We start from the raw sequence: 27,076 nt of genomic DNA, 5'->3' as shown, positions 1-27,076 counted from the left end.
AGTATGTGACCCCCCCCCCAGACATTAACAATACAGAAGATGTATAAAAACATGACACCACATGACACACCAGTGGTATAGAAATGGTTCATCAGTTGTTAAGCTGTTTAATAAAGACCTACCCAGAATGTTGTGCATTGGCTGGCTAACAGGTGTGCAAAGAAGTCGGTAGACTAAGGTATTGAAGCCATTTCTCTACTAATTATAAACAGTTAATCAAACAATGCTTCTGAAATCATGCATTCGCTTTCTTCCATGTTTCTGATTTTTTTTTCATTCAGTACAGAAACTATAAAATTAGCATGCATAAGACCAGAAAGGTAGCCCTTTTTTTTCTTTTTCTTTTTCTTTAAAGAACTATTTAATATTTTAAGGGTGGTGTCCAGTGGAAATGTCAAAGCAATACATAGGCAATATACAGTGAAAGGGTGAGAAATGTCATAGCAGTATTGATCCTTAGAGGGTTTTGGACTATGCTAGACTCCTATGACTTGCTGCGTATCCATCGTGCCAGTGCCTTAGTTGCCATCAAAGTGGTTGTAATAAAGTAGCTTATTTCTTAATATATTTAAATAACTATTTAGATGAACAAAAATTCTTCCCAGAAAATGGTCAATTCTTTCTAGTGACTAGAAGGACAAGAATGCAATCTGATATCTTGTCATTGTGGAATATACTTTTATGATTCACCGCTCCAGCCCGATCTACTATGGAAAATGGATGCAATCACAGTACCTTAAAAATATGAAAGGTACTATCTATTTTAGCTGCATTTTCTAGTTTATTTATTAAACTGTACAGAGGTGCACTGTTTGGGATTGGGTGTGATGCATGAGAATTATATACAATCAGAAAACAGTATTTTCTGTTGGTCATGGGGGTTCTGTGTGGGAAGTTTGGCCCAATTCAATCGTTGGTGGGGTTCAGAATGCTCTTTGATTGTAGGTGAACTATAAACCCAGCAACTACAACTCCCAAATGACAAATTAATCCCCATCAACCCCACCAGTATTCAAATTTGGGTGTATTGGGTATTTGTGCCAAATTTGGTCCAGTGAAAATACAGCCTGCATAGCCTTACATGACATATCCATACTAGCAAAATGACAGTTATGAAATAGCAACGGAAATAATTTTATGATTGGGGGTCACCACATGAGGAATTATATTAAGGGGTCATGGCATTAGGAAGGTTGAGAACCACTGGACTAGATGTCTCTTGTAGTCCATCTACGATTCAATTACAATATTCCTTGTGGGACACAGTGGGAGAAATAGTAAACAATTAAAGATAATCTGTTTTGCTTCCTTTTTTAAGGATAAGTTATAAACAGTTTCCTTGATATTAATTATAGGAAGCGATGTGCTCACTTCCATTAACTTCAGTTCATCAGTTAAGTGAATTCCATCAAGTCTATTGAGATTTCTCAATTATGGTGAAATTTTCTTGCTAATGTTATTCAGCTGTGTGTGTGCTCTACATAACACAAAGAGGATTAGGTCTTGATGGCAATCTTAGCAGCATTTATACTTGTCTTTGGTCATATATTTCATGAGCGTAGAGAAAGTAAATACTATGTTTTTAAGCAATGAAGCGTTCTCATTTTCAGTTGCCTACTACTGATCAGTTTTAGTCTTAGCTGATGAAGGTCAATTGGAAGTAAATAAACATTTTGGGCACATTTTTTATTGGAATTCCCAATATTTCTACAGTAGCTGGAACCAAGAAAGACCCATTCCTGTATTTTTCTTTCAGCTAGATAGGATGCTTCTTTCTATGCAAAAATGCTAGTTCCTGTGATTTATAGTATATAGAATTAATATCCCTCTCATTTAGCCAATATCAATATGGATGTGCATTTTCATCCACATCCTAAGAGTGTGTACAGGCAACACTGAACTGGGCCAATGTGCCTTTTAGTGGATTTGCTTGTACATCTCTCTCATCCAGGATTTCAGAGGACATGCATGATCAATAAACAATGAACGGGGCTTCTCCAGACAGGGAAATGTGTTTGGGGGTTGCAGTAGTTGTTGCTGTTCTTTTCCATTTTTTTAAAATGTTAGTTGTCTTCAAGTAGACTTCGGCTTATGGCAATCTTATGAACGAGAAACCCCCAAGTCACCCTGTCATCCACAGCCCTTTTCAGGTCTTATCGACCCTGGTGTCTCTGACTGAATGTATCCATCTGAAATACTATCTTTCTTTTTTCCTTCTGCCCTCCATCTTATTAAGCATTATCATATTTTCAAGTGAGTTATGTCTTCCCATGATATGGGTAAAGTAGGACAGCCTCAATTTAGTTGTCTTGACTTCTAGGAATAATTCAGGCCTGATTTATTCTTGGATCCATTTGTTTATCTTTTTAGCTGTAGGACTCTTCTCCACGTTTCAAATATTGATTTTCTTTCTATCAGCTTTTTCACTGTTGAGCTTTCACAACCATACATAGAAATGGGGAAACAATGGCATGGATAATCATAACTTTACTATTCAGTGTAGTGGTCATTACATTTTGGGATCTTATCCAGTTTGTTCATGGGTGCCCTTCTGAATCTTCTGATTTCTTGACTGCAGTCTGCACTCTGACTGATGATTCAGCCAAGGTGGGGAAAATCTCAAACCATTTCAGTGTCTTCACCATCTACTTTAAAGTTATATAAATAATCTGTGGTCATTATTTTTTTCTTAACGTTCAACTGTAGACCTGTCTTTGCACTTTTTGCCTTATTCCCCCCGCCCTCCCCCCAATAATCACCACAAGTATTTGCTATTTACAATAGCACACCTCTTTTCTCTGAATCGAATCTTGTTTTACGTACGATACTTTTGGCATACAAGTCAAACAGAATGGTAAAATGCAGCCTTGCCTGATCATGTTGCCAGTTGGAAACTATTCCATTTCTGCCTGTTCAGTTCTATTGGAAACTATTCAGTTTCTGCGTGTTTTATTCTTATCCCAAGTACAAGTTATTCATCAAGCAATTTTCTGTTGCAACATTTTATTTTTAATTCCAAAACACATCAGAACAAAAATGTATCCTTCTTCTCCTCCTATAATGTGCAGTAGTATGCAATGTGGTGGTCTACAGGCTGATGCTGGTTCTCAAGCCCTCTCCTGCTGTTATCTGGAGAGTTTTTGGAAGGAAAGAAACAATGTTAACCAATGGACAGAAATATAGTACTGGTCCCTGGCACACTAAGGGGGGAAATTGCTGGTCCCCAGAACCTAAGAAGCGCTACTATCAGTGCATCTGCAGAGAAAGGGTACTTTTGCAATATACAGTAGACTCTCAGTTAACCAGAATTCAAGCAACCAGAACATTCAAACAACCAGCAAAAAATCTAATAAAATTCATTACATTAGAACATCTGTTTTTATAATACAATAAAGCAGTAAATCTGTATTATATAAAGTTTGTCTTTATTTGCTTTTAGTTACTATCTTTCAGTATTAATGTCAACTCAGTGTGGAGTTTATGGTATGGTGTACTATGGGCTGCAGTACTAGTTCGGCTTATTTTTAATAGCAACTCTCAATGAAGCAGAAACTACATTTATCTAGCATCTACCTATCCCATGAATACTAGTCTACTAAGAGTCTACTCTAGTGCTATTTTCCCCCCTTCAAACCAAAGGACCACCTCAAAAAATCACATACCCTTTAAAAATCTTTGAAAAGAATCTTAGTGAAGATCCAAAAAATCATGGCGAACAATTTTCAAAAGGCTGAGAACAAGATGGTGCCAACAACTGGTATAACCCAGCCAAAATCAAGGTCATATGTTGTGATAACATACTCATTACATGTATTTAGAAGAGCCCTAGACATAAACATAGGGCAAATATGTCAGCAATCATGTGCCATACATTCATGTGCACACATCTGCACGGACGTATGTATTCATTCCCTCTAACAATTTGTTTTTCAAAGACAATATGAAGAACAATTAGCTTTAACTGCAACTGCCCCTTACCAAGGGCCAAAATATTTATTTCAATTACATCATTATAACATGGTATGTATTGGGTTGTTGTAGGTTTTTCCGGGCTATATGGCCATGTTCTGGAGGCAATTTTGGAGGCAATCTGGAGGAGAAAAATTGCCTCCAGAACATGGCCACATAGCCCGGAAAAACCTACAACAACCCAGTGATTCCGGCCATGAAAGCGTTCGACAATACATGGTATGTATTATTGGTTTTTGGAAGAAACATATCAAGCTGGCAGTATTTTAAAACCTTTTGTCTCCAAGCCAGCTCACAAGTGGATGTCATAGAATCATAGTTGGAAGAGACCTAGTAGGTCATCCAGTCCAACCCCCTGACAAGAAGTAGGAAAATCGTATTCAAAGCATATATCCTGTTGATTTCAGTGGTGTTCATATCCTATCAGGTTGCTTATTTTATAAATCAGGAAGGTGGAACGAAGCCAAATTTATTAGTCGACAAATAAAATGAATATGTAAAGCCCTCAGTCTCAAAAAATATATAATGTTACATAAGATAACAGATTGGAAGGTATAATTCCTAAGAATTAGGAATCTTTGGTACCCCTGCCTGAAATTAAGTGAATTCATTACTTCCAAGTAGATTCATGTAGGATTGTACTAAAAGGATTCAAAAAGCCTGCAATATTCTTAAGACAGGAGAACATTTCTGAAACATGACATGTTTAATGCAAATGCAAATGAAGAAGATAAATTTTAAGGAAAGTTTAAAAACCATTTTGGATAAAAAGAAAATGATTTGCTAAGGTAATGGTTGAATGCTTGCATCTAGCCTAAAGCTGGAGTGAAGCTGAGTATCTCTCATTATCTTTATTTCTGATAAAAATGGATAAAAACCCCTTACATTATGTATTAATCAGGTGCTATAAATGTATATTTAAGTGTACTTGTCATCATGGAGTAGCTGTATTGATAAGACAAATGACAGGATGAGTGCACTAAACAGAGATCATAAAATCTTCAGAAATGTCAATGTACATACCATATTTGATTCACAGGAACGGTGTACATTAATATTGGCTCCATTAGATGGAAGTCAGGTGGCATCTTTCAGATGAGGGGTGTCCATTGTGCTGGTGGAGGGGTCAGTTTTCATCCTAATACTCACTTGTGTACAACATGGAGCTTCCTTTCCATCCCTTCTGGTTATGAATGAGCTTTACCTCCCACTGATTTATAGCGATTCCTCCATTTGAGAGACCTGGAAGATCACAGAGGATAAATAATGCTAAATTACCACATCTTGGTACAACTTAACCACAATTTTAATCACTGCTGGGCAATTTTGCATTAGAATTTCTTTTTGAAAAGCATATGTGTGGGTGGGGGGGGGGGAGAGGGGGTAGTTCCAGTGCCTTTGGACATGTTCTGGGGCTTGAGTAGATGCAAAAAGGGACCAAGGCAACATCCACACAGTTGTTGTTGTTGTGTACCTTGAAGTAATTTCTGACTTAGACAACTCTATCAGAGGGTTTTTTGGGACTGAGAGTGTGTGATTTGTTCACCCAGTACGTTTCATGGCTGAGTTGTAGTTTGAATTCTGGTCTCCAGAGTGCAACACTGAAAGCACGATATCAGCTACATGTTGGCCAATCCTGTTTGGGATTTCTGTCACATAAGGATCCAAGCCAAAGAACAGTTGGTTCTCATATCTACAGATTCAATTATCTATGGTTGAAAAATATTTTTAGAACTATTCCAAAAAACAAACCTCAGCTCTGCTGTTTTTCTTTGCCATTGTATATAGTGGGAGTTGAGCATAAATGGATTTTGGTATCCACAAGGATGCCTGGAACCAAACCCCACTGTGCCCTCTTATCAACACATAAATTAATTATATGCACTGTACAAAAGACTGCCAGATATCAGGCCCTTACCTTGAGATTTCATGGGTCAATTCTAGGCAATATAAACAAACAAAATTCTCCAGTTTTGGTGGATTTGTCTTAAAGCAAGAAGAATAGGTTGGGAGCAAATGTCCAGGTCAACTATTGGAGCCGTAGCTAATTAAAATTCCCAAGGCTTAATTAATTTCTTTTGACAACTTGCAAAGACTCCAGTGTGTATCAATTTATTTAGATATTTTGATCTTCCGATTCCAGTTATAGTGGCATCAGGAAATGGCCTCTGCTTCACTCTGCACCCAACCTTCTGTCTTAAAGCAAATGGGGTAGATTAAAATGTTCCTTATCCTGTCTCCCCTAAGTAAGTGAGCAAGAATAATCCTCTCATTTCACTTTGATCTGAAAACAGCCACTTTAGCTAAGATTTCTGTCTTAATTAACAAACAGGAAATTAAGAGGGATTGTTTATAGCTCTCAGGTTATGCCTCAGGAACCTTAGGACCTTGGTCATTCCTGAACTGGCAACCAGGCTATATGGTATTTCCATGTACATATTGTTATGTTAGGGATTTCACTCTTAGTGGCAGTCTGTACTTTTTTTAAAAAAATCGAGCTTTGTTCAAACGTTACTATTATTACTTCAATTAGCATTCATTTACGATGGCACTGTTTGAAGTACAAAACTTCACGTTACATCCCAAGACATTGATCTGAAAACTAGCTGCAAACGGTTTTGAGCTATTTAAAGAAGAGCTTTAAATAAAATGGGCTGGTTCACAGACACACAGAGGAATTCTTACATATACCCTGGTCTCTGAGGTATCTGTGAACAGCACACATAAAATGTCCTCATGATTCTATAAATTGAAATTTGATTTTGTATTTTTCTGTGATAGGTGAAGTAGAATATTTACACATAGATTAAAGCCTTTAAAAATGTTACCAATGCAGTGTTTTGTTGAAATAATTCTTATTTTGGTCTTCAGAACCAAATCAGGAGCTTCTGGGATCTTTCTGTTTTTCTAAAGATTATTATTGTTGTCCCCTCATTTGCAGGGTACATCTTCCAGTCAAGATTTTTTTTCAAGATTTTTTTTTGGGTTCTTTCTCATTACAATAATCTTAGATAGGTCAATTGGTTCAAATCCATGGCTAACTGGAAATTTTACATGGTGTCTTCTGGATTATATGTTTCAGTCTCCACACCATTCTCAGTGGAGCAGTGATCGAAGCAATGACCCAATTAGTTAAAAGCAATGTTGTTTACAAGAACAAAAGAGGCAAAAGGCCGATCGTGAGCTTTACAAAGTGCCCAAGCAAAGCTCTAATGCAGTAGGAAAGTTGGCAAGCAAAATCCATGCACTGTGGGGATTGATTTTTTTAAAAGTAATTTCTGGGATTGAACTCGTCCATTAAAGATTAGCATTTATCTCCTCAGACTGTTTTTACTACTGGAGTCTTCTCTAAATGCCCTTGTTAAGGAACAAGGGGAAAAAACAGTAAAGAGCATTTCTTGCGTTCAAATTATAGGTAGCATCATTTGAGACAATAATACCCTCTTCTCCCCCAAATCTGGCTTGTTCCATGTATACACATTGAGCTTCCTCATATTGAATGAGATTCTTGGTCAACCTATAGTTTGAATCCTTCATAGGTCCAAAATTGTTTGCTTTGACCAGCTGTGCAGGGTCACTCAGAGAGTGTCCACCATCTACTTTGTTGCTGTGTGTCCTAGTTTTTCTGACTCTCAGACAAATCTGTCACAGGGTTGTCTTGGCAAGATTAGTTTAGAAGAGGTTAGCTATTGCCTTCCTCTGAGGCTGAGAGAGTGTGACATTCCCAAAGTCACCCAGTGGGTTTTGTGGCCAAGCAGGGAACTCTGGTCTCCGGAATCATAGTCCAATGCTCAAACCATTACATCGGGTTGGTTCTCCTTCTACTACCTATTCCACTGGGAAGTAGCAGCCAATAATGAAAGGACCAAAGCAGTGATGTCTCTGGCCCAATCACTATTCAGATATCAGCCAGCATGCCAATGCCTTAAATCAAGAAATAGTTTTCAAAGATTTACAAAGATACTTGCAGGAACACCTTAGCAAGCAAGAGTCCAAAAGTGGTAGGTTAAAACCCGGAACCTCAAGCTATGGCTGATACCAAATGAGAGACTTCTCCCTGGACATACAGAAGACTGGGCAACTTGGAAGGCTCTGAATAGGCTGTGCTCTGGCACTACAAGATGCAGAGCCAACCATAAGAAATGGGGTCATAAAGTGGAGTCATGCAAGTGTGGAGAAGAGCAAACCACAGACCATGTATTACAATGCAGTCTGAGCCTCGCCACATACACAATGGAGGATCTTCTTATAGAAACACCAGAGGCACTCCAAGTGGCCAACTACTGATCAAAGGACATTTACTATAATGCCAAGTTTTTAAACTTTTTGTTTTTTTTAAATATATTACAACTGTACCCTTGGTCTGCTTCTGATACAATAAATAAAATACCTACTATTAATAATAAAAAGAGACAAAAAATCATTTGGTATATTTGAGACTCAGAAAAAGAAATTTCTAGCATGTTTCCATGGGCCCTAGTCCAATTCATCAGATGCAGTGAAGGTCACAAAACCTTAAACAGAAATTTCTTTTCTCAGTCTTAAAAGTAATACAGGATTCCTTTTCAAACAGATTGGCATGGTCATATCATTGAATCATACTACCAGGAAAGCAAATCTTTGGTTATTTGTTCCTGCATGAAACAATAATACATTTCAAAATGTTTTTCCTTGCTGATTGAAATTATAAAGATTTTTGCACATGTGTGATTTTTTAAATTAAAAAATCATGATAGTCATGCTTTTTAAATTTGAAAATCATGCCCCTTTCACTCTTGCTGAAGAAATATAGTGGAACCTCGGCATACGAGTGTCCCAACTTACAAGCATTTTGAGTTATGAGCCATCACTCAGCCTGTTTATCACTATGACCTATGAGCAGTGTCTTGAGTTTAAACGCTAGCGCCAGAGGGAACGCTAGCGCAAGCATACAACACTTTAGGGTTTCAAGGGAGCAGCCTCCATGCCTTGTGCCTCCTTTCCTTGTCCACTTTGGGAGATTTCTGTCTGCTTTCTTTTGTCCGGTTTGAGAAACTTTGGGTTAGTTGATTTTGTGTATTATTTATTCCTGGTATGTTTGACTTCATGAAAAGAGAGAGGGAGAGAGGAAGGCTGGAATGAGTAAAGTATGAAGAAAATGATGCTCCTGTCTCTTCACTTTGTGTTTTGTGCTTTCTTGCCACAACTTTGTGTTTCTACCATTGTGCTACATCTTTGTGCTTCTACCATTTTAAAGTTGATCATTCTTTTTCATTATTCCATGTGAATGTGCAAGTTTTTGATATATTATTTGTTATTTATAAAGTAAATTTTCTTATTTAAAAATACTAAACAAAAATGGGGGAGGGTATTGGGGATACGGAAACAGATGAATAGAATTTCAAGGTGAAAATTAACTTTGAGATAAGAACAATTTGAGTTAAGAGCTTTGTTATGGCACAGAACAAATTAAACTCAACTCAAGGCACCACTGTACGTCATTCAACAGAGAGCATGCATTGGATTCTGCCCTATGTCTAGGAAAGTTTAATAAATTGACCAAAAATACTGCCAGTCTTAGTGATATCAAGCTGTATTAGAGATCATAGTGCTGAATTTTTTACGTGGTGACCACTAAAGCAACAGAAGAGGGACGCTATGCTCCCAGATAAAATCTGTGTCCCTGATTTAAGCCAATGTATGTTTGCCACATCCAAGTGGTCTCTGAAACTCCGCAAGAAAAGCAGACATGTTTCTGCCAGTGCTTTCCCTCTTTTGTATGACACAGGAGTTTCTTGTGAGACTGGTGTATCATGTACTGCCGAGAAATTCAACCACATCAGCACAAGAGCTAGCAATTCAGCCCTCAATGAAACACTAATGCTGTGGTACTGTGTTAGAGACTAGACCATTGTGACTAATCTTAGATAACAACAGAGGAACCTTCTGACATTTTGATGGAATTTGATAGCTTTAGGGTAATGAACTACAGGTCTGATTGCAATGCAGTTGAAATGGAAAGTAGTGTAATCATGCAATACTTGATGTAAACATTTGGGGTAATTCACAGCTAAAGGACAATATTCTTGTTGATTCAGGAAAAATGTGAATACTGATATGCGAGTCCTGTGTGTAACCTCTGTAACCAAATATACACAAATCAGTTTACTGGCTATGAATGCATGAATCCTCAATTAGAGATTGCATTGCACTCTGTTTAGATTTTCCGTTCCATTTCATTCTGACTAGTTTTCGGCTTGTTATTTTGGGTCTTAAATGGAACGTCTAATCCCTACACACATTAATGAGAAATGGCCATTAGAGAGGTATTAATTCATTATATCACTTTCCATGGGATTCCAGATTGGTACAAAATTTACTGTCAGCATCTATAGATGCCAGCTAACTATTATAGTTTCAGAAAGCATTGGCTAACATTTATAGACATTGCTACAGTTCTGCTTCATTTGATATACTTAAGCTATGTCACCACCTATAAAATAGCCATATAAGAAATTTCATTTCTGTTAGTGAAGTTGTAGCATGGTGATGATGACTATAAGGAGAGAAGGGGGAAAGTGTACCAAAAAACACCATACATTATTATTTTTTTAAATTTAAAGTGTCTTTGTCATTAACGTTGTACAAATACACATCTTTGACCACCATCACCAAACATAATGTATTATCTAAGGGGACTAATATGAAAGGCATGCCAAGGTTATGGATCTGATTTGTCATTAGTATTTCAATTTCAAATCCACCTGCAGTGTGCCCCCCCCTCTATATATAGAGAGAAAGAGAGGACCTCACTGCAAAACGAGGTGGATTTGTAGTTGAAATCCCACAATGACTTAAGTTGAGTAATAGAGTTAGATGTAACGGCACTCCATGCAGTCATGCCGGCGACATGACCTTGGAGGTGTCTACGAACAATACCGGCTCTTCGGCTTAGAAATGGAGATGAGCACCACACCCCAGAGTCACACATGACTGGACTTAATGTCAGGGGACAACCTTTACCTTTACCTTTAGAGTTAGATGTACCAAGTTTGGTCCACATTTCATCAAGCCATGTAGGAGGCTTTGAGCTACAAATCTGCCAACCAACCAACATATATACATACATATTTTGACTTTTTAATACACAGATAGATCCGAAAACTTGCTTGAAGTTGCACTGGTTGATGTTGATCTCACATATGATTTGAGGAATCTAAAGTTGGAGTGCAAGCACTTAATGTTCAATATATATGTAAGAGATCAGTATATAGATTGAAAGGATTAGGGAGCCTGGAGAAAAGAAGGCTGAGCGGTGACGTGGTAGCCATGTTTAAATATCATATTGATGAGCGTGCAAGATTGTTTTTGCTGCTCTGGAGACCAGGACATGGAGCAATGGATTCAAATTGCAGAAAAAGAGATTCCACCTAAATAATTGGAAGAACTTCCTGGTAGTAAAAGCTGTGGAATATGCTGACTCAGAGTGTGGTGAAGTCTCTTTCTATTCAGGTATTAAACCAGAGGCTGGATGGCTATTTGTTGGGGGTGCTTTGATCGTGTGTTCCTGCAAAGTAGGGGTTGGATTGGATGGTCCTTGTGGTTTCTTTAAACTCAGTGTTGCTCTTTTTTTCATGCCAGGAGTGACTCAAGTCGCTTCTGGGTTGAGAGAATTGGCTGTCTGCAAGGACATTGCCTAGGGGACTCCCAGATGTTTTACCATTCTGTTGGAGGATTATATGTCCCTGCATGAGAAGCTGGAGCTGACAGACAGGAGCTCCCTGGATTCAAATTGCTGACCTTTTGGTCTGCAGTCCTGCCGGCAAAAGGGTTTAACCCATTGTGCCACCAAGAGCTACTGTTGTTGCTCTGATTCCTGTTCACGGTTCTTTTGAGCTAATATCCAGTCCTATGCATTTAAAGCTGCAGTGCTGCAGCCTTAAATATATAGGACTGGTCAAAGTGATTCTGTGTTTAATCTTATCCATTACAATGCCACTTAGACATGAAGGTAGTATATCAACTGGTATTTCATAAATGGAAATATCTGAAACAACATATATTTATATACCTCCCACATGTGCAATTAGAACCATAGGGTATTTTTCTTTTTTAAAAAAAATGAAGCAATTTTTATGTCATCACGTTACTGACTAAGTAATCAGTTCAACATGAATAAATCTTGGCACATTTTTGAAACGAGGCTTGTTTTTTTTTTCTCTCCAGCAAAAACTATTATAATGCAAGCATGAGACAGATTGTATTTTTCAGACAGCCATGAATTCAAATGTGCTTAAGTAGAAATTTTCTAATTTTGCAGGGTTATTTTTAGAAATGTGGATAGATAGCTGGCGGTCAACCAGCTTTTTCAGGGATTTCTGTGCCAACTACAGAAACAGCATTAGAAGATTAAAAAGTTTCTATCTGGGCAGTAACTTCTTACATTTTTATAATTTTAGTTTATGGCTTCTGTATATATTTAAAAAAATCTAAAATCTCAGTGACGTTCAGCTATGTTTTGTACTTCTTTACTTAGTAGTAGAGTGCCATTTCAGAGTTCAGAGTCTGGCAAGGTGGGCAGTTGCAAGAGTCTTATGAGAAGTGTAAAGGCCACTCTTAAAATTAACAAGAGGCTGGAATCAGCTGCCTCTTCATTCCTTGTTGGTTTGCAGATCCCAGGATTCTTTATCATTGCCAATGCTGGCAAAAGCTGTGATGCCTTGTAGCCCAAAATATCTGGAAGGCCATCTGATTTCCATTTCTATTGTTACTCTAGGTATAGATGTAGTAAACTCTGCTAGTTGAATGGGTTGAAACTCATGGTCATGGAAACGGACTGTTGGTTTTTTTTTCCATGTCAGGAGCAACTTGAGAAATTGCAAGTCGCTTCTGGTGTGACAGAATTAACAGTCTGCAAGGACATTGCCCAGGGGACATGTGAATGTTTTGATGTTTTACCATCCTTGTGGGAGGCTTCTCTCATGTCCCTGCATGGGAAGCTGGAGCTGATAGAGGGAGCTCATCTGCGCTCTCCCCGGATTCAAACCTCTGACCTGTCAGTCCTGCTGGCACAAGGGTTTAACCCATTGCACCACTAGGGGCTCCTAACTGACTGGATGAAGGAGGGCAAGTCACACACTCTCAGCCTCATAAAATCCTATGATGGATTTGCATTTGACTGGCATAAATCTGAAACAGCTTGAGGGCACACAAGAACAGAAGCAGTAGAAACCTGAACAAGATAGCTAGAGAGATAGAAGTCACTAGATAGCCCTTTGGGATGTGGCCAAAGGGGAAGGCAAATGGTGCTCTCCACAAACTCTGGCAACTATGATTTCTTATTTTTCTGTTATCTATTATCGTTAAGTAGTTGTAGTTTGTTCAATAGTGGCACATATCTGTCATCAAAGATAAAATAATAGATACCATTGGAGGTCCACTTGCTTCAGTGTGCATGTGAGAGGGGTAGATTGTGTTTTTAATTTATAATATACATTGTAAAGTTTTTCTAATTTATATTTACATGGACGTTTCATTTTTTTCTCCTTCTTGTAGTACTTGGGATGTATAGAGGTCTTGCGCTCCATGAGGTCACTTGATTTCAATACAAGGACACAGATTACAAGGTAAGAAAATGGGTTATAAATACATTTTAACAGTTTTTTCTTAAACCTTCTGTCCAAAAGAGCAGCATGTCATCGAAAGGCAACCAAACAGGCTGGATAATGAGTGTAGTCATTATATTATATCCATCCATCACCATCGCTTTATTGATATTCCATCTTTATTCCAGACTGGGATTCAAGGTGACTTACAAAAAGGTAGAAAGTTACAATAAAAACAATTTAAAAGATTTACATAACACAAAACTGAAATTACATTGTTCTTGTGCACTTTTAGGTCATTTCTGACTTACACTGATCCTAATGTGAACCCATCATGTGATTTTATGTGCAAGATTTATTCAGAGAAGACTTACTGTTACATTATTATTATTATTATTATTATTATTATTATTATTATTATTCATTTTTACAAGCATGCATGTATAGCAACATTATTGTAGTTCTGTTAGTGAATAAAGAATCATTCTTTTATTTACTGAATGACATTCTGTTATGTATTTACATCATTGTAACTTGCAATGTTAGGCAATGCTTTTGTTCTCAGGAGGGGAGCAGAGATATAGTTGTGTTTCAGTGAAAATTGCTTTATCAAAGTCAGCAGATAGTCAACATTGCTCAGTGGGTTCCATTGCCTATTTATTTATCGTGTCACAAGTGAACTGAGAATAAAGTTATAATATATAGAAAAACTACAAACAAAATTAAAAACTTGGCATTATACTAAATTTCTTTTGATCAGAAGCTGGCCACTTCGAGTGTCTCTGGTATTACTGTGAGAAGGTTCTCCATTGTGCATGTGGCTGGACTCAGGCTGCATTGTAGTAAATGGTCTGTGGTTTGCTCTTCTCCACACTCGCATGTCATGGACTCGACTTTATAGCCCCATTTCTTAAGATTGGCTCTGCATCTTATATTACCAAAGTGCAGTCTGTTCAGTGCCTTCCAAGTTGCCCAGTCTCCTGTGTGTGCAGGAGGGAGTTTCTCAACCAGTATCAGCCACTGATTGAAGTTCTGGGTTTTAGCCTGCCACTTTTGGACTCTCGCATGCTGAGGTATTACTTTGAGTATCTCTGTAGATCTTTGAAAGCCATTTCTTGATTTAAGGCATTGGTGTGCTGGCTGATGGGCCAGAGATGTCAATTCCTTGGTCCTTTCATTACTGGCTGCTACTTCCCGATGGATATCAGGTGGTGCAATACCGGCTAAACAGTATAATTTCTCCAGCGGTGTAGAGTTTAGACATCCTGTGATAATGCAGCATGTCTAATTAAGAACCACATCCACTGTTTTAGTGTGGTGAGGTGTAGTTCACACTGGGAATGTGTATTCAGCAACAGAGTAGCAAAGCGCAAGGGCAGATGTCTTCACTGTATCTGGTTGTGATCCCCAGGTTGTGCCAGTCAGCTTCTGTATGATGTTATTTCTAGTACCCACTGTCTGCTTGATAGTCAAATAGTGCTTCTTGTAAGTCAGAGCACAGTCCAGGGTAACTCCCAGGTATTTTTGTGTCTAGTGCATGTCTAGTGGGATTCCTTTCCAGTTAAATCTCAGAGCTCAAGATGCTTGGCTATTCTTAAGATGAAAAGCACACATCTGTGTTTTAGATGGATTAGGAATTGGCTGGTTTTCCCTTTAATGGATAGTAAGAGCACCTAAAGTTTCTGAGAGCTTCTATTAAACCATTTCAAAGCTCCCTGCTTGAGCGGTGATGGCACGATTGTCAGCATAGATGAAACTTGCTGTCCCTTCTGGCAGTGGCTGATCATTTGTAAAAACATTGATGGAGCAAGCACACTCCCCTGAGGCAGGGCGTTCTTCTGTTTTTGCCATCTGCTTCTCTGATCGTAGAACTCAACAAAAAAGTTCCTGTTTTGTAGCAGATTTCCTATGAAGTGGGTAAGGTGGCAATCTTCTGTGATATTATACATTTTTCTCAGGAGGAGGCAATGATTAATGGTATCATAAGCTGCTGACAGGTCTATGAAGACAGCTCCTGTAATCTTCTGCCTTTTAAAACCATCTTCTATGTACTGAGTCAGGTTCAGCACTTCTAATGTGCAGCTTTTCCCTTTCTTGAAACCAGCTTGCTGTGGAATCATAAATGGCTCTATTTTTTTCCATAATTTTATTCAGAATAATAATTATAGCGCTCAAACTTTTCTTCTTTGTAAGTTAACTGTTAAATATTTTCTCCCCAGAGTCATCCAGTATAAGATGGGCTGTATTTTGTAGTGATAGAGAGTAACAATGTTATTGTAGTACTCCACCCCCCCCCTCCCGCCATGTCTCTAAAACATTAAAGAGACAAAGTAAAACACAGCAGATTATATGATGCAAGGAGACTTCTTCCTGTTGCCTGTTATGCTTTGTTAAGGAACAGGTTCAAAAGAAATGGGGGGAACAGTGGATGGATGGATGGATGGATGGATGGATGGATGGATGGATGGAGAGAGGAGACAGGGAGAAATCATCTTCTGAGCTCAGGAATCTCTTGAAAACAGGAGAAAATAGTGAAAAACACATGGGATGGGATCTGTCAGATTTGCCTGCATTGAATCAATTTGGAAACGTAGATGAATGGGCCTTCCTATGGGCCATATCCTACAAAACAGTGATGACCAGGTAATATCTCAAAATTCAGCCAGCTGATCCTTGCATGGTATTTTTTAAAATTAAGTGTATTAAGTAGAAATTGCACCACTTCAGGAGATTGCTACTTTGCTTTCGCTTGATTCTAACCTTTCGTAATTGTGCTTTTTCCTGCCTTTTCTTTCCCCTTTTAAAAACTAGATTCAGCTATCCATAAAAAAAACCCATTGAGAGTGAGAGCAGAAGAGCCAATGGGGAGAAATTAAGTCTGCCTTAAGTAGCTCCACAGGCTACCGTTCATTTTCCGGTCCCAATTCAAGGTGCAGGTTATCACTTACAAAGCCCTGAATGGTTTGGCACCCACCAACCTTTGTAATCACATTTCCTCCTACGAACCTGCGTGATCTCTCCAATCTTCAGGGGAGGCCCTGCTCTCGCTCCCGCCTCCGTCAAAGGTGTGGCTCGTGGCGGCGAAGGAGAGGACCTTCTCTGTGGTTGCTCCCCGGCTCTGGAACTCGCTCCCCAGGGAAATTAGACAGGCACCCACCCTGGCAGCCTTTAGAAAAAGTTTAAAAACTTGGCTTTTCTGGTGTGCGTTTGGGAATTGAACGGTCAATTTCCATGCTATGTCTCGTCCCAGGACCAAATTTGTCTCTCTGATGATCTTCATCTTATCCCTCAGTTGAAGATTAACTCTACTGCTATCTCGTCCCCCACTAGTCATAGCACTTTCTATCCATCTCACTCATGGGTCTTATCAATTTTTACCCATTGCATTTGGCCTATCTCGTTTTGTCTAATTCTATTATCATTGTTTTTATTGTGGTTTTCTTATTTTCATTTCATTGCTATGTTATTCTTAAGCATTTTATTTGATGTTATTGTTTGTTTTATGTGTACTTTTGCTTTATTGTAATTGTTTGGGCTTGGCCTAATGTTAGCCGCCCGAGTCCCTTCAGGGAGATGTTAGTGGAGTATAAATAAAGAAGAAGAAGAAGAAGAAGAAGAAGAAGAAGAAGAAGAAGAAGAAGATTATTATTAATGAAGCCTCCTGTCTTAAGAGGGAGGGAGAGCAGAAGAGCCCTGGAGAGAAATGGGATCTGCCTCAACTGCACTTGCTTGTATGGTAAACCTGGAAACAGATAATTTTGGGAGAAAAGGAAGAAACAACACAGTGTGATGGATACTGATAAATGACACAAATTGTTTTTTAATGCAGCAGGATAAATGGCATGTTAATAATATTCTCTCTCTCTCTCTCTCTCTCCCCCCCCCCCCCCCATGGGATGAGGTCCTAGGCACTCCTATATGCAGTATCTGTGAGGTTTAGTCATCTGTAAGTTAAGTAGCCTGTTATTGAAACTGAAGGAGTAGATAAATCCAAGATGAACTGTTAGGATAATTCAAATTCATCATTGATGGCAAGAAGGTGATCAGGTGTTATGTCTGATGTGCTAAGTGGAAATGTTAGAAAGTTAGAGTTGAAGTGGGAATAGTTTTTGCCTTCTTTGAGCCTTGTGACAGGTTTTCATGATAGATATAAATGCTGTTCTATCTAGACCAACTGAGAAACGTTCAGATGCATTTATTACATAGGCTTTTAGGGTACAATTTTTAAAGCCAATGCCTATAGAGTGGGACTATTCTGTAAAAGCCTCATGAGCAGTCCCCTAAAATAATCTATTGCAGTGGTTCCCAATTTGTGGTCTGTGGTCCGCAAGAATGAAAATATGGTCTACAGCCTCACTATTATACAGATGCCTCAAAACCATGTGGCAACGAGATTGACTGGTCTCACAAAACCCTCTTATAGTGCTGAGGCAACGGGGATGTTGGGAGGGGAGAGGCTGACTACCCATGAAAGATTACTACTACCACATCAGCTCTAGATTATTAAATATGGTTTTCTTTGGGTGAGCAGATGGCGACTACCGGATGGCATATGTTTTATATCAGAAACTAGAGCTGATGTGGTCTTTCCAATGCAATTTTCTGGATCAGCACCCCAAATAACCAAACCAAATCTAAAGGTGACCAAAAACTGATTCAGAACCCTTTTGGTACTCTCCAACATTAGCACCAAAAGGGTTCTTCATCAGTTTTTAGTCCCTGGTCAAGTGGTCCCTGGACAAAAAGAGGTTGGGAATCACTGCTCTATTGCTTTGCCCTTAATGAAGGTGGCCTAGAGTAGGGCTTCTTAAACTTTTTCCACATGTAATAACTTTCCGTCCAAGATGTTTTTACATGTTCTTGCACATGTAGGTATACAAAATAGACATAGAGGTAAAACATTGACTGAAATTATCATTTGAAAGGCTTATTAAACAGGCTGATATTTCTTTTTATGAAGTACAACTGAAGCATTTTCTGCAGAATCCACTGTAAACAATGTACATTGTTGCTAATAGATTTGTGTAACTGTCAAAAACAATGACTAGTTGGCATTCAGAAATCTTGTACCTTTATCAAATTTTTCAGGACCTCACCATTGAGCTAAGGGGACTTCATTTGGGGTCAGAAGCAGTGACCTAGCGTGACCTAGAGTAAAGCATTTCAAGATGTTTGATGTGTGTGGGGGATCAACAATTTTCCTCGAAAGTGCCAGGAATGGGTACCATATTTGTGCCCATTGCCTACAACCATTTTTTTCCTTTCCTGGAAACTCTTCGGGAAGTGGCAGCTTATGGCTATGGGCTAGCTCTGGTCCATAGGTCACCAGTTGAGTAATGCTGGAGTATATCTGTCCCACACGATTGTTGCAGTTTAATACCCCTTTGGTATCATAGAACTGGTAGTTTGATGTTGTATTGAGAATTGTTCTAGTGCTGTAGCTTAGATATGTATCTGTCTACCATCTTAAATTAGCACTGCTGACTTTAGATAAGTAAATCGGAAACCAGTTAGAGAGAGACAATATTGTAGTTTAAAAAGCCAAGCAGCTGTCTGGCTCAAAAAAGATTCATTACATCTTGCACCTGAGAAAAATGCTACATGAAAGTGTATTTGCATATTAGTACAAATGAATTTCTTTTAAATGTATCCATGGTGTTTTTGTTTAGCCTTGTAAGACAATATATTTCCGATTGCTTCCTTGTGTGCAAAGTTTTGAGTAATTGTTCACTACTTGCTCTTTAGCACTTGGTATGTTAATAATCACTGTCTTTTGTTGAATGAAGTATAATTTTTGTGGTAAGATAAATTGACAAAGAAATAGACAGATAGCATTTCTGTAATTTTGAGATGGTCACATTAGATGTATTAACAAAAATAATTCTGTGCCTTTTTGTTTTTAATATTATGGCATAATGGTTATATAATTGTTATACAACATTTTGTTGTCTTGGCATTTTTATGCATTTTGAAAGCATTTAAAACTCAAAATTGTTATTCAACTGACAGTATCTCCCATAAACCTGGAGCTAAGTTTTGTATAAAAAAGTGTTTGAAATCATGACAACAAAGTAAACTGTAACATATAGTGATTTCTGGGGGTTCTTTGACTGTATTTTCCTATTTAGACTTGCTGGCAGAAGAGAGGGAGGGAAGACATGGAGAAAGGACGGGTCAAAAGGATGACCTGGGTCATGTTAGAGCTCGAGTGACAGTAGTCATAAATATTTTCTGACATCCTTAGGTTGAAAGGTACTTGGATTCAACACATATTCAGCTAGCTTAGTGTCTGCTCACTGGATGTTGGCCAACATGACCAGTAAGGACTGTTTTCTTACCTGGGTAATTATGAAATTTAACAACATTGAGTATTGATTACACATACTGACCAGGCAAATTGGTTGCATTATGAAAGACTTAAGTGATAACTTTATCATGCAGGCACATTCAGAGAGGATTGATGTGACCTGCAATCTGTTATGAAAAAGAAGTTCTGAGAATTGGCTCTACATGACATGCAACATTTAAAGACAGCATGCTTGACTATCTTGGGATTTTGCAGAACTGAACAACTTGTTTAAGTAGTTGACTGGAACAAAGTAACATTCTTTGGTATTTGGAAAAAAAAATTAAAAACACTAATTTGGTCTATGAGTAATGGTCCCTTTGCATGTGTCTGTGTTTTAAGAAACACGCACACACAAAGAAAATGAAAACAATGAGTTGACACATGAGCCACATAGTCATTTATTTGTTGGATTTTTTCATGCTAAATATTTTATATTAGCCTGCAGCAGAAAAGTGACCATTAAATCTAATTTGTAAATCTTGTTCCCAGGAAATTTCAATAATTATCTAATAAATCCATACTTCAATAGAGAGCGGCTCATATTCCAGAAGTAAATAACTGGTTAAAAGCTCACATTTCCCTAAGAAAAATGATAACCCTGGTTGCCATGGTTTTCTTACTCCTAACACCTGATCCACTCAGGTACCATGCAATTCTAATCAAATTGCCTCCTGTCCACAAGTGTCTCATGTAATATCACAAGAAACTAAATCAGATTTCCCCAGTACGAGTCCTAAAAATAATAGAAATAATGAAGGAAAAAGACAAAGCCATTTACTATAGAAATTATTTTCTGTCTCTCCAGGGAAGCTATCGGTCTTATCTGTGAAGCTGTGCCAGGAGCTAAAGGAGCCTTTAAAAAAAGAAAGGTATTTGCCTTGTTTTCCTAATAATAGAAGGAGCTGTTGTGGAACAAATCCAATCTAGTCCAGAATTATTATTATTATTATTATTATTATTATTACTACTACTACTACTACTACTACTACTACAAACAGTGTCTGAGTAATTGCCTATGGGAAGAAGGACATTCATTTCACATTCCCCAGCAATTAATACAGAAATAATATCATGAACCAACCTGGACACAGCATATTATTTGAGAACACAGAAATGCTGGACCACTCTCACAACCACCATGTCAGACTACACAGAGAAGCCATTGAAATCCACAAGCATGTGAACAATTTCAACAGAAAGGAAGAAACCATGAAAATGAACAAAATCTGGCTACCAGTATTAAAAAAACTCAAAAATTACGACATAAAAACAACATGCTCTCTCCATGACTTCAGCATTTACAGAAATGTTACATCTCTGGTCAGGAAGTACTTAAGGCCAAGTTTTATTTATTTATTTATTTCATATCAAAAGCATTGCATAAATTAATATAAAACTGATAAAAATAGAAGGAGCTCAGGCAGCTAAATATCTTTTGACCAAAAATGGGCAACAGCAATGGCATTGTCTGTAGCCTCCAACAATTCCTCCTCTGCACATGAGGCAGGGCACAATGGACAAGCATACAGATGGCGAGTTGTCTGTTCTGCTCCACAGTCACACAAGGTATGGGATTTTTTTAGGTAGTGCCATTTTGCCCACTCCACTTCTGAGTCTGTTCAGGGACTTCTAAGTTTCACACATAGTAGAATCCCATGTGATTTTCTGATGTGAAGATCAGCCCATGGTTTGGTTCTTTTATCACAATATCAATGCATTCTCTCTGTGTAATGTTTTTTTTATTCTCTGGTGCTCCCTTGTTCAAATGGGCTGTGCTTCAGATTCACCAAACTGAAATATTAGTTGTTAATATGCTTAGTGATTTCAAGTGCATATGTTCAGATATCTTATCTCAATACCTAAGTGGATTACTAGAAGCAATTGTGTCATGTAGGGCTTTTATATGTAGGCTGACATCCTGTTAGTGGGTTATACAGGTATAAAGACAACTTTTGCATAATTCATTTTTTTGGTCGTTACATTCTTCTACCGACAGCACAAGCCACATACTGAGAAGATTACATTGTTCTACTGACAACACAACAGTCAGACTCCCTCCCAACCACCTCTTTGCCCCTGCAGCCCCCATGGTCATTAATATTAGTTCCTGCAGTCCCCGTGGGCAATGAGAGATAATTTCAGTTTAGCTGGACACTCTTATCTCTGACCTTTCACATTCAGGCATATACATTTCTTTTGGAAGACATTCTCAATGAGAAGTTGAGGACTGGAGTTTATCAAGTAATTTGGCTGTGTTTGTAAAGGCTTATATCATGTTTTTTCACTGAAAAAAAGGAACATTATTTCATTTGGCTATACATTGTAGTGAAATTCTATTTCCAATGTTTGTTTTGTCTATGTGTTCAATGTCTTAGTAAAGTTTATTTATTGTATGTGTTATCTCACATCTTATATGCCTTTCATTGTTAATAGTCACCTTGTTGTTCATCTTCTAACTCGGGATGAGACTTTTTTTGCTTCAGATTGGGGATGGGAAAGAATGGCAACTCTCTCTCTCCCACAGTGTTGTCACCCATCTTGAGCAGTCACCCACCTATCTGATGCCTTGCTTTGAAGATCTCTCAAAGGGATGCATCAGGAAGATGGCAAGCAGGCTTTCTAGAAAGTCCAGCTAACTACTGCAGTATTGTAGACCAATGCAGCTCTCCAATAAGTTTACCTACAAATGCCTTGTGATTCCTTGATGACCACCAGGTCCAATTGGCTTGTTATGTGACGTGAGATAACAAGAAGTAGAGCAAGAAAAATGGCGGGGCAGTGGAGATGAATGAAATGTCCAGAGCTGGACAAAAAGGCCTCACTAGATGTCAGCTAACACATTCCAGAGTAGATCACTCCTTATTAAAGAGCTGAAACTACTAAAAAAATGAAATAAAAACACACAGAAATCTGATGGGCAAGGGGAAAAGATGGCCCCTTAGAAAAAGAACAAAGACATGTTTATGGAACCAAACTTTTGACTAGTAATGCAGAATAAGAAGCAAATATGGAATATGTGTAATCGACATTTGGAATGGCCCAGTCTATGAGTTGGATAATGTGGTTTTAATGCTTTTATTAGGTGTTTTAATTCTTATATTTCATGTTTAAAATGTCCTTTTATCTTATGGTGAATTGTCTAATTGATTTTATGCTAGTTATATATCATAGATTGAGGTTTGGTTTATATATGTAAGTCACTGAACTTTGCCATCATTTTTGTGTAAATCTCTTTGAGTCCACCCCCCCCCCCAAGGTGTGAGAAAAGCAATATATAAACACTGTTAATAAATAAATAAATGAATAAAATAAGAAGGAGTGATGTACTCCAAGGGAACATCTTTTTAGAAACACCTAGTAATACCTTTTGTTCCATGTTGGACTTTATCTCCCAATTTTAAGTCTCTTTTTGTGGTGTGGTAGCACCATGTGGTCCCAAGGCCTCACTCTAAAAATAGAGGTCACCTTCATGAGAAGACAGGGCAGGGATGGGATGTGACAACAAGAAATGGGTATGACAGCAGGCCATTTTGTGTCAGCCCTGTATTACATCATAAAACAGATCAGGTGTTTTCAGAGTGGATTTTCATCCACATATCATGAATCTCCATCACCCCCATCCCACTGCTTCATTGTTCTCATTTTCTTATACTATGCACAAAGGTTGAAGGTACTTGAGATGAAACACTTGTCAGTGGCCTGGATCATCTTCATGTTTCAAATGGAAAGTTATGTTTCAGCAGGATGACTAGGCAAGAACTGCGATGGTTTTCCTAGAATGCTATTATTGCAAGGATAGGCTAAGGAAACTCTAATTTTTAATAATCGTAGAAATGAGCAACCAGAGGTAGCTAGTATTGAACATTTGTCCATATACCACACATGTGATAGTCTCCTTTTACTGCTAATTTCCTTTACAGATCTTCCAAATCATATAATTAAATAGGAAATTATGCAAGCAATATAAAATAGTGCTAGGTAAAAAATAACATTACAAATTATTATTAAAATTGAAACAGAAAATAGAGTACATGCAACTCTACTGGAGATGTACTAAATTTTACAGGAAAATATATAATCCTAATTATTATCAATGCTACTGTTGGTTGACATATTATAGTTATTAGAAGTCATTTTGAATTTTTACCTGGGAGCTGTAAAGTCATTTGGTATGGATCAGCTTACAACTTGATGTTTTTTTCCTGCCAGTGAAAAAGAACCAAATTTTTGTATTTTTCTTCCTTGTAGCCTTTTCTCTTCATCTTAAATCAACACTTGTTTCTTACTAGCTAGATGAAAGCAGCTGCACATTTCTGGTTTAAATGTCAGAGCTCTGACTAATAAAAACCAAAGGCTTCAATTTCTCTCGCATGGAATGAAGTGTCATCAGGTGTCAACAGAAAACTGATAGGTGTGATTTTTGCTTTGGCAGCCACCAAGTAAAGTTCTCTCTAGTATCCTGGGGAAGTGCAACCTTCAGTTTGCAGGAATGAATATAACTCTGAATATATCCACCACTAGTTTAAACCTGATGACACCTGATTCTAAACAGGTCAGTATGCTTTTATTCCTGCTTGTCCTGATTGATGTTCCATAATATCTGTTGCCTGCTACCTGCCAAGTTATTTCTGTTCTTTGTGCTTTCATAATTTTGTGAAAATGTATGTTTGAGGAGTCTCCTTCAAGTCAATGCAGCTAAATGTATGAGTATTCTACTGAGTTCCTTCCTCATGCTCCCACCATTGGAGGTTAAGGGCACTGCATTTGCAAGATAGGCACTTAAACTTAGCACCTCCCATTTTGCCATTTCAAAACTATAAAATTGTTTTCTGAAGCATTTGGTTAATAAAACTATTTTCTGATATTTATTGATTTCAGAGTTGCCTTTTATGATACGTTGTCACTCTAGATTAAAACATACACAACATTTGTTGTTGATTTTACTGCTGTTTCTATTTTTTGATTCTGCTCTTACTCCACATAATTTACATGGATCAATAGTAAAAAAAAATAAAGCTGAATAGTCTGCACACAACACTCATATTATTTTTTTCTAAATTATCTATAGATTATAGCAAATCATCATATGCAGTCAATTTCTTTTGCCTCTGGAGTAGATGTGGTAAGTATTCTTTGAAAATATACTAATTGTTATTGATATAAAAAGATAGCTTTAAGTTATTCAGGAAATGTTGCTAGTTAATATTTTGTCCTTAAATGCTACACAAAACCACTGGGAATCCAAAGCATTACAACTAAGTTTTAATTTAGCATTCTTGTGTAGTGTAAGTAGCACAGTAAATCTGTTCTAGGTTTCAGTGCAGTTACTAAAGGAGATATTAAAGATGTAATTAATACCTTGAGTATTTTGGATAGATACTTTACAGTTGCTACTAAAACCCAGAATATATTCACATAGTTTTGACGTAGACATCACCATCACCAGCCATCACTGTGATGCTGTGATGCCTTAATGTCGGGTTCTCCCAGAGTGTTGTGGGAGCTGGATTATAGTTTGAAAATAAATGAATGAATTCCTATGCACATTGTACATATCGTATTTGTAATGCAAAAGAACAATATAATATTTAAAATGAAGAACAATTTTAACCAACATAAACTTACCACTATTTCAATATGAAATATGGGCTTGCTTTTAGCTGATGAGGTAGTAGGGTTATCTAGGATTGTAGTTGTTGTGTGCCTTCAAGTTCTTTCAGACTAAGGGCGGATCTAGACAGCCCCTTTATTGCGGTAACTTCTGCAATAAAGAAGGGGCTGTCCAGATGACATCCTGGACAATGCTGAATTAATTCACCACAAACCAGGAAAACCCTGGTTTGGAGTCAATTAATTAGATAGTGGGTTTATTCCATAACTTCTTGGAAGGCGCGAGATAAACCCACTACTTCCGGTGTTTGGAATGTCATATCTATGCTCCGGGAGATCTCTAGCTATAGTCTATTGGAGGTCGGGTAAGTTTTCTTTACTTTTCAAAGGGGTTTGGGGGCTTTTGGGAGAGGGGTAGGGCTTCCAGATGTTCTTGCAGGCCAGTCCTGTAAGAACATCTGGACACCCACCCCAGAAAGCACGTGCCAAAAATAATGATTTAAGGCAATGTTTTCTAATATAACTTCATGCATGCTTTCTTAATGGCCTAAACATTAATTGATACTGTCCTATACTTCAATCAGATAATTTCTGTTTGAAGCAGAGGTGTTGTTTAGCCTCTACATTTTCTCTGTTTTGTACTTTTCTTCATCACAGCCTCAGTTTCTGAAATACAGCAGCGTAGTGCAATTCGTTATCACAAGGTACCAGGTAGTAGGCAGCAGAGTAGTCAGAATTGTTGTAACTTAGAAGCCATAGGGCTAAATTTACATAGGCATCTTTCACCATGATGACACCTGTCAACTTCCAGCTGAAAAGTTTGGTGTGAATTGACATCAGATGATACACAATATTCCTCTCTCGTGCTTTGTCAGTGATGGTTCATTTATAACTCTTTGTTTATTGCTTGTTGACTGTATCATCATGTGAAAAACTGCATTATTCTGGCAGGTGTGAAACATGTTCACTCTCATCTCTTGTTACTCTTGTCTCTCCCTGTCAATGCTTCAAGTTAAGTGAGATGTACAAAAATGGTTTAGGAAATAACAATATTGATTATAACACATATAATGAATTGATTGGATAATCTGAATACTCAAGATCTGATTTGGAAGCTGACAATTCACGACTGTCCTTGGCTACAAGACATACCAGACAAACTCATTTGCAGGACCCCTAATGGCCTGGACTTTTGTTTTCTTCCTTAATGCCAGAAAATGGCCAAGCCTGAGGCCGCATCCACATTGTAATATAAAATCCAGATTACCTGCTTTAAATTGGATTATATGGCAGTGTAGATCCAGCCTGAAACAGTTCCTTTGGTTACTTTCCCAATATTATTATGGCATGGGATTCGGTAATCTGCACTATAAGAAGAGCAAAGTTAAGATAAGCATCCAGTCGTTTTCATCATTTTATGAGCAAGGATGAGGGCATCAACTGACCCCCATTTTGTTCCTAAAAGAAGGTAAAAGGTAAAAGTTTTCCCCTGACATTAAATCCAGCCATGTCCTACTTTGTGGGTTGGTGCTAATCTCAATTTCTAAGACGAAGAGCCAGCGTT

At 37.9% G+C, this 27,076-nt stretch overlaps 1 protein-coding gene across 2 annotated transcripts in view; it reads left to right on the top strand.

The window, feature by feature from the left end:
- SHC3 (SHC adaptor protein 3) overlaps nucleotides 1–27,076 on the top strand; it is a 50,135-nt gene that overhangs the window by 3,855 nt on the left and 19,204 nt on the right. Inside the window, exons 2-5 of one of the 2 annotated variants that reach the window (XM_060762038.2) lie at nucleotides 13,504–13,574; nucleotides 20,708–20,771; nucleotides 24,335–24,454; nucleotides 24,971–25,024. In XM_060762038.2, coding sequence (XP_060618021.2) covers nucleotides 13,504–13,574; nucleotides 20,708–20,771; nucleotides 24,335–24,454; nucleotides 24,971–25,024 — 309 coding nt within the window. The remainder of the gene's footprint in view (nucleotides 1–13,503; nucleotides 13,575–20,707; nucleotides 20,772–24,334; nucleotides 24,455–24,970; nucleotides 25,025–27,076) is intronic. The other variant, XM_060762039.2, reaches the window with a different exon arrangement.

This window comes from Anolis sagrei, chromosome 2 (assembly GCF_037176765.1).
Source record: "Anolis sagrei isolate rAnoSag1 chromosome 2, rAnoSag1.mat, whole genome shotgun sequence".
NCBI lineage: Eukaryota > Metazoa > Chordata > Lepidosauria > Squamata > Dactyloidae > Anolis > Anolis sagrei.
Note: the sequence above shows the minus strand (reverse complement) of the source record. Positions and strands in the feature narration are given on the sequence as shown.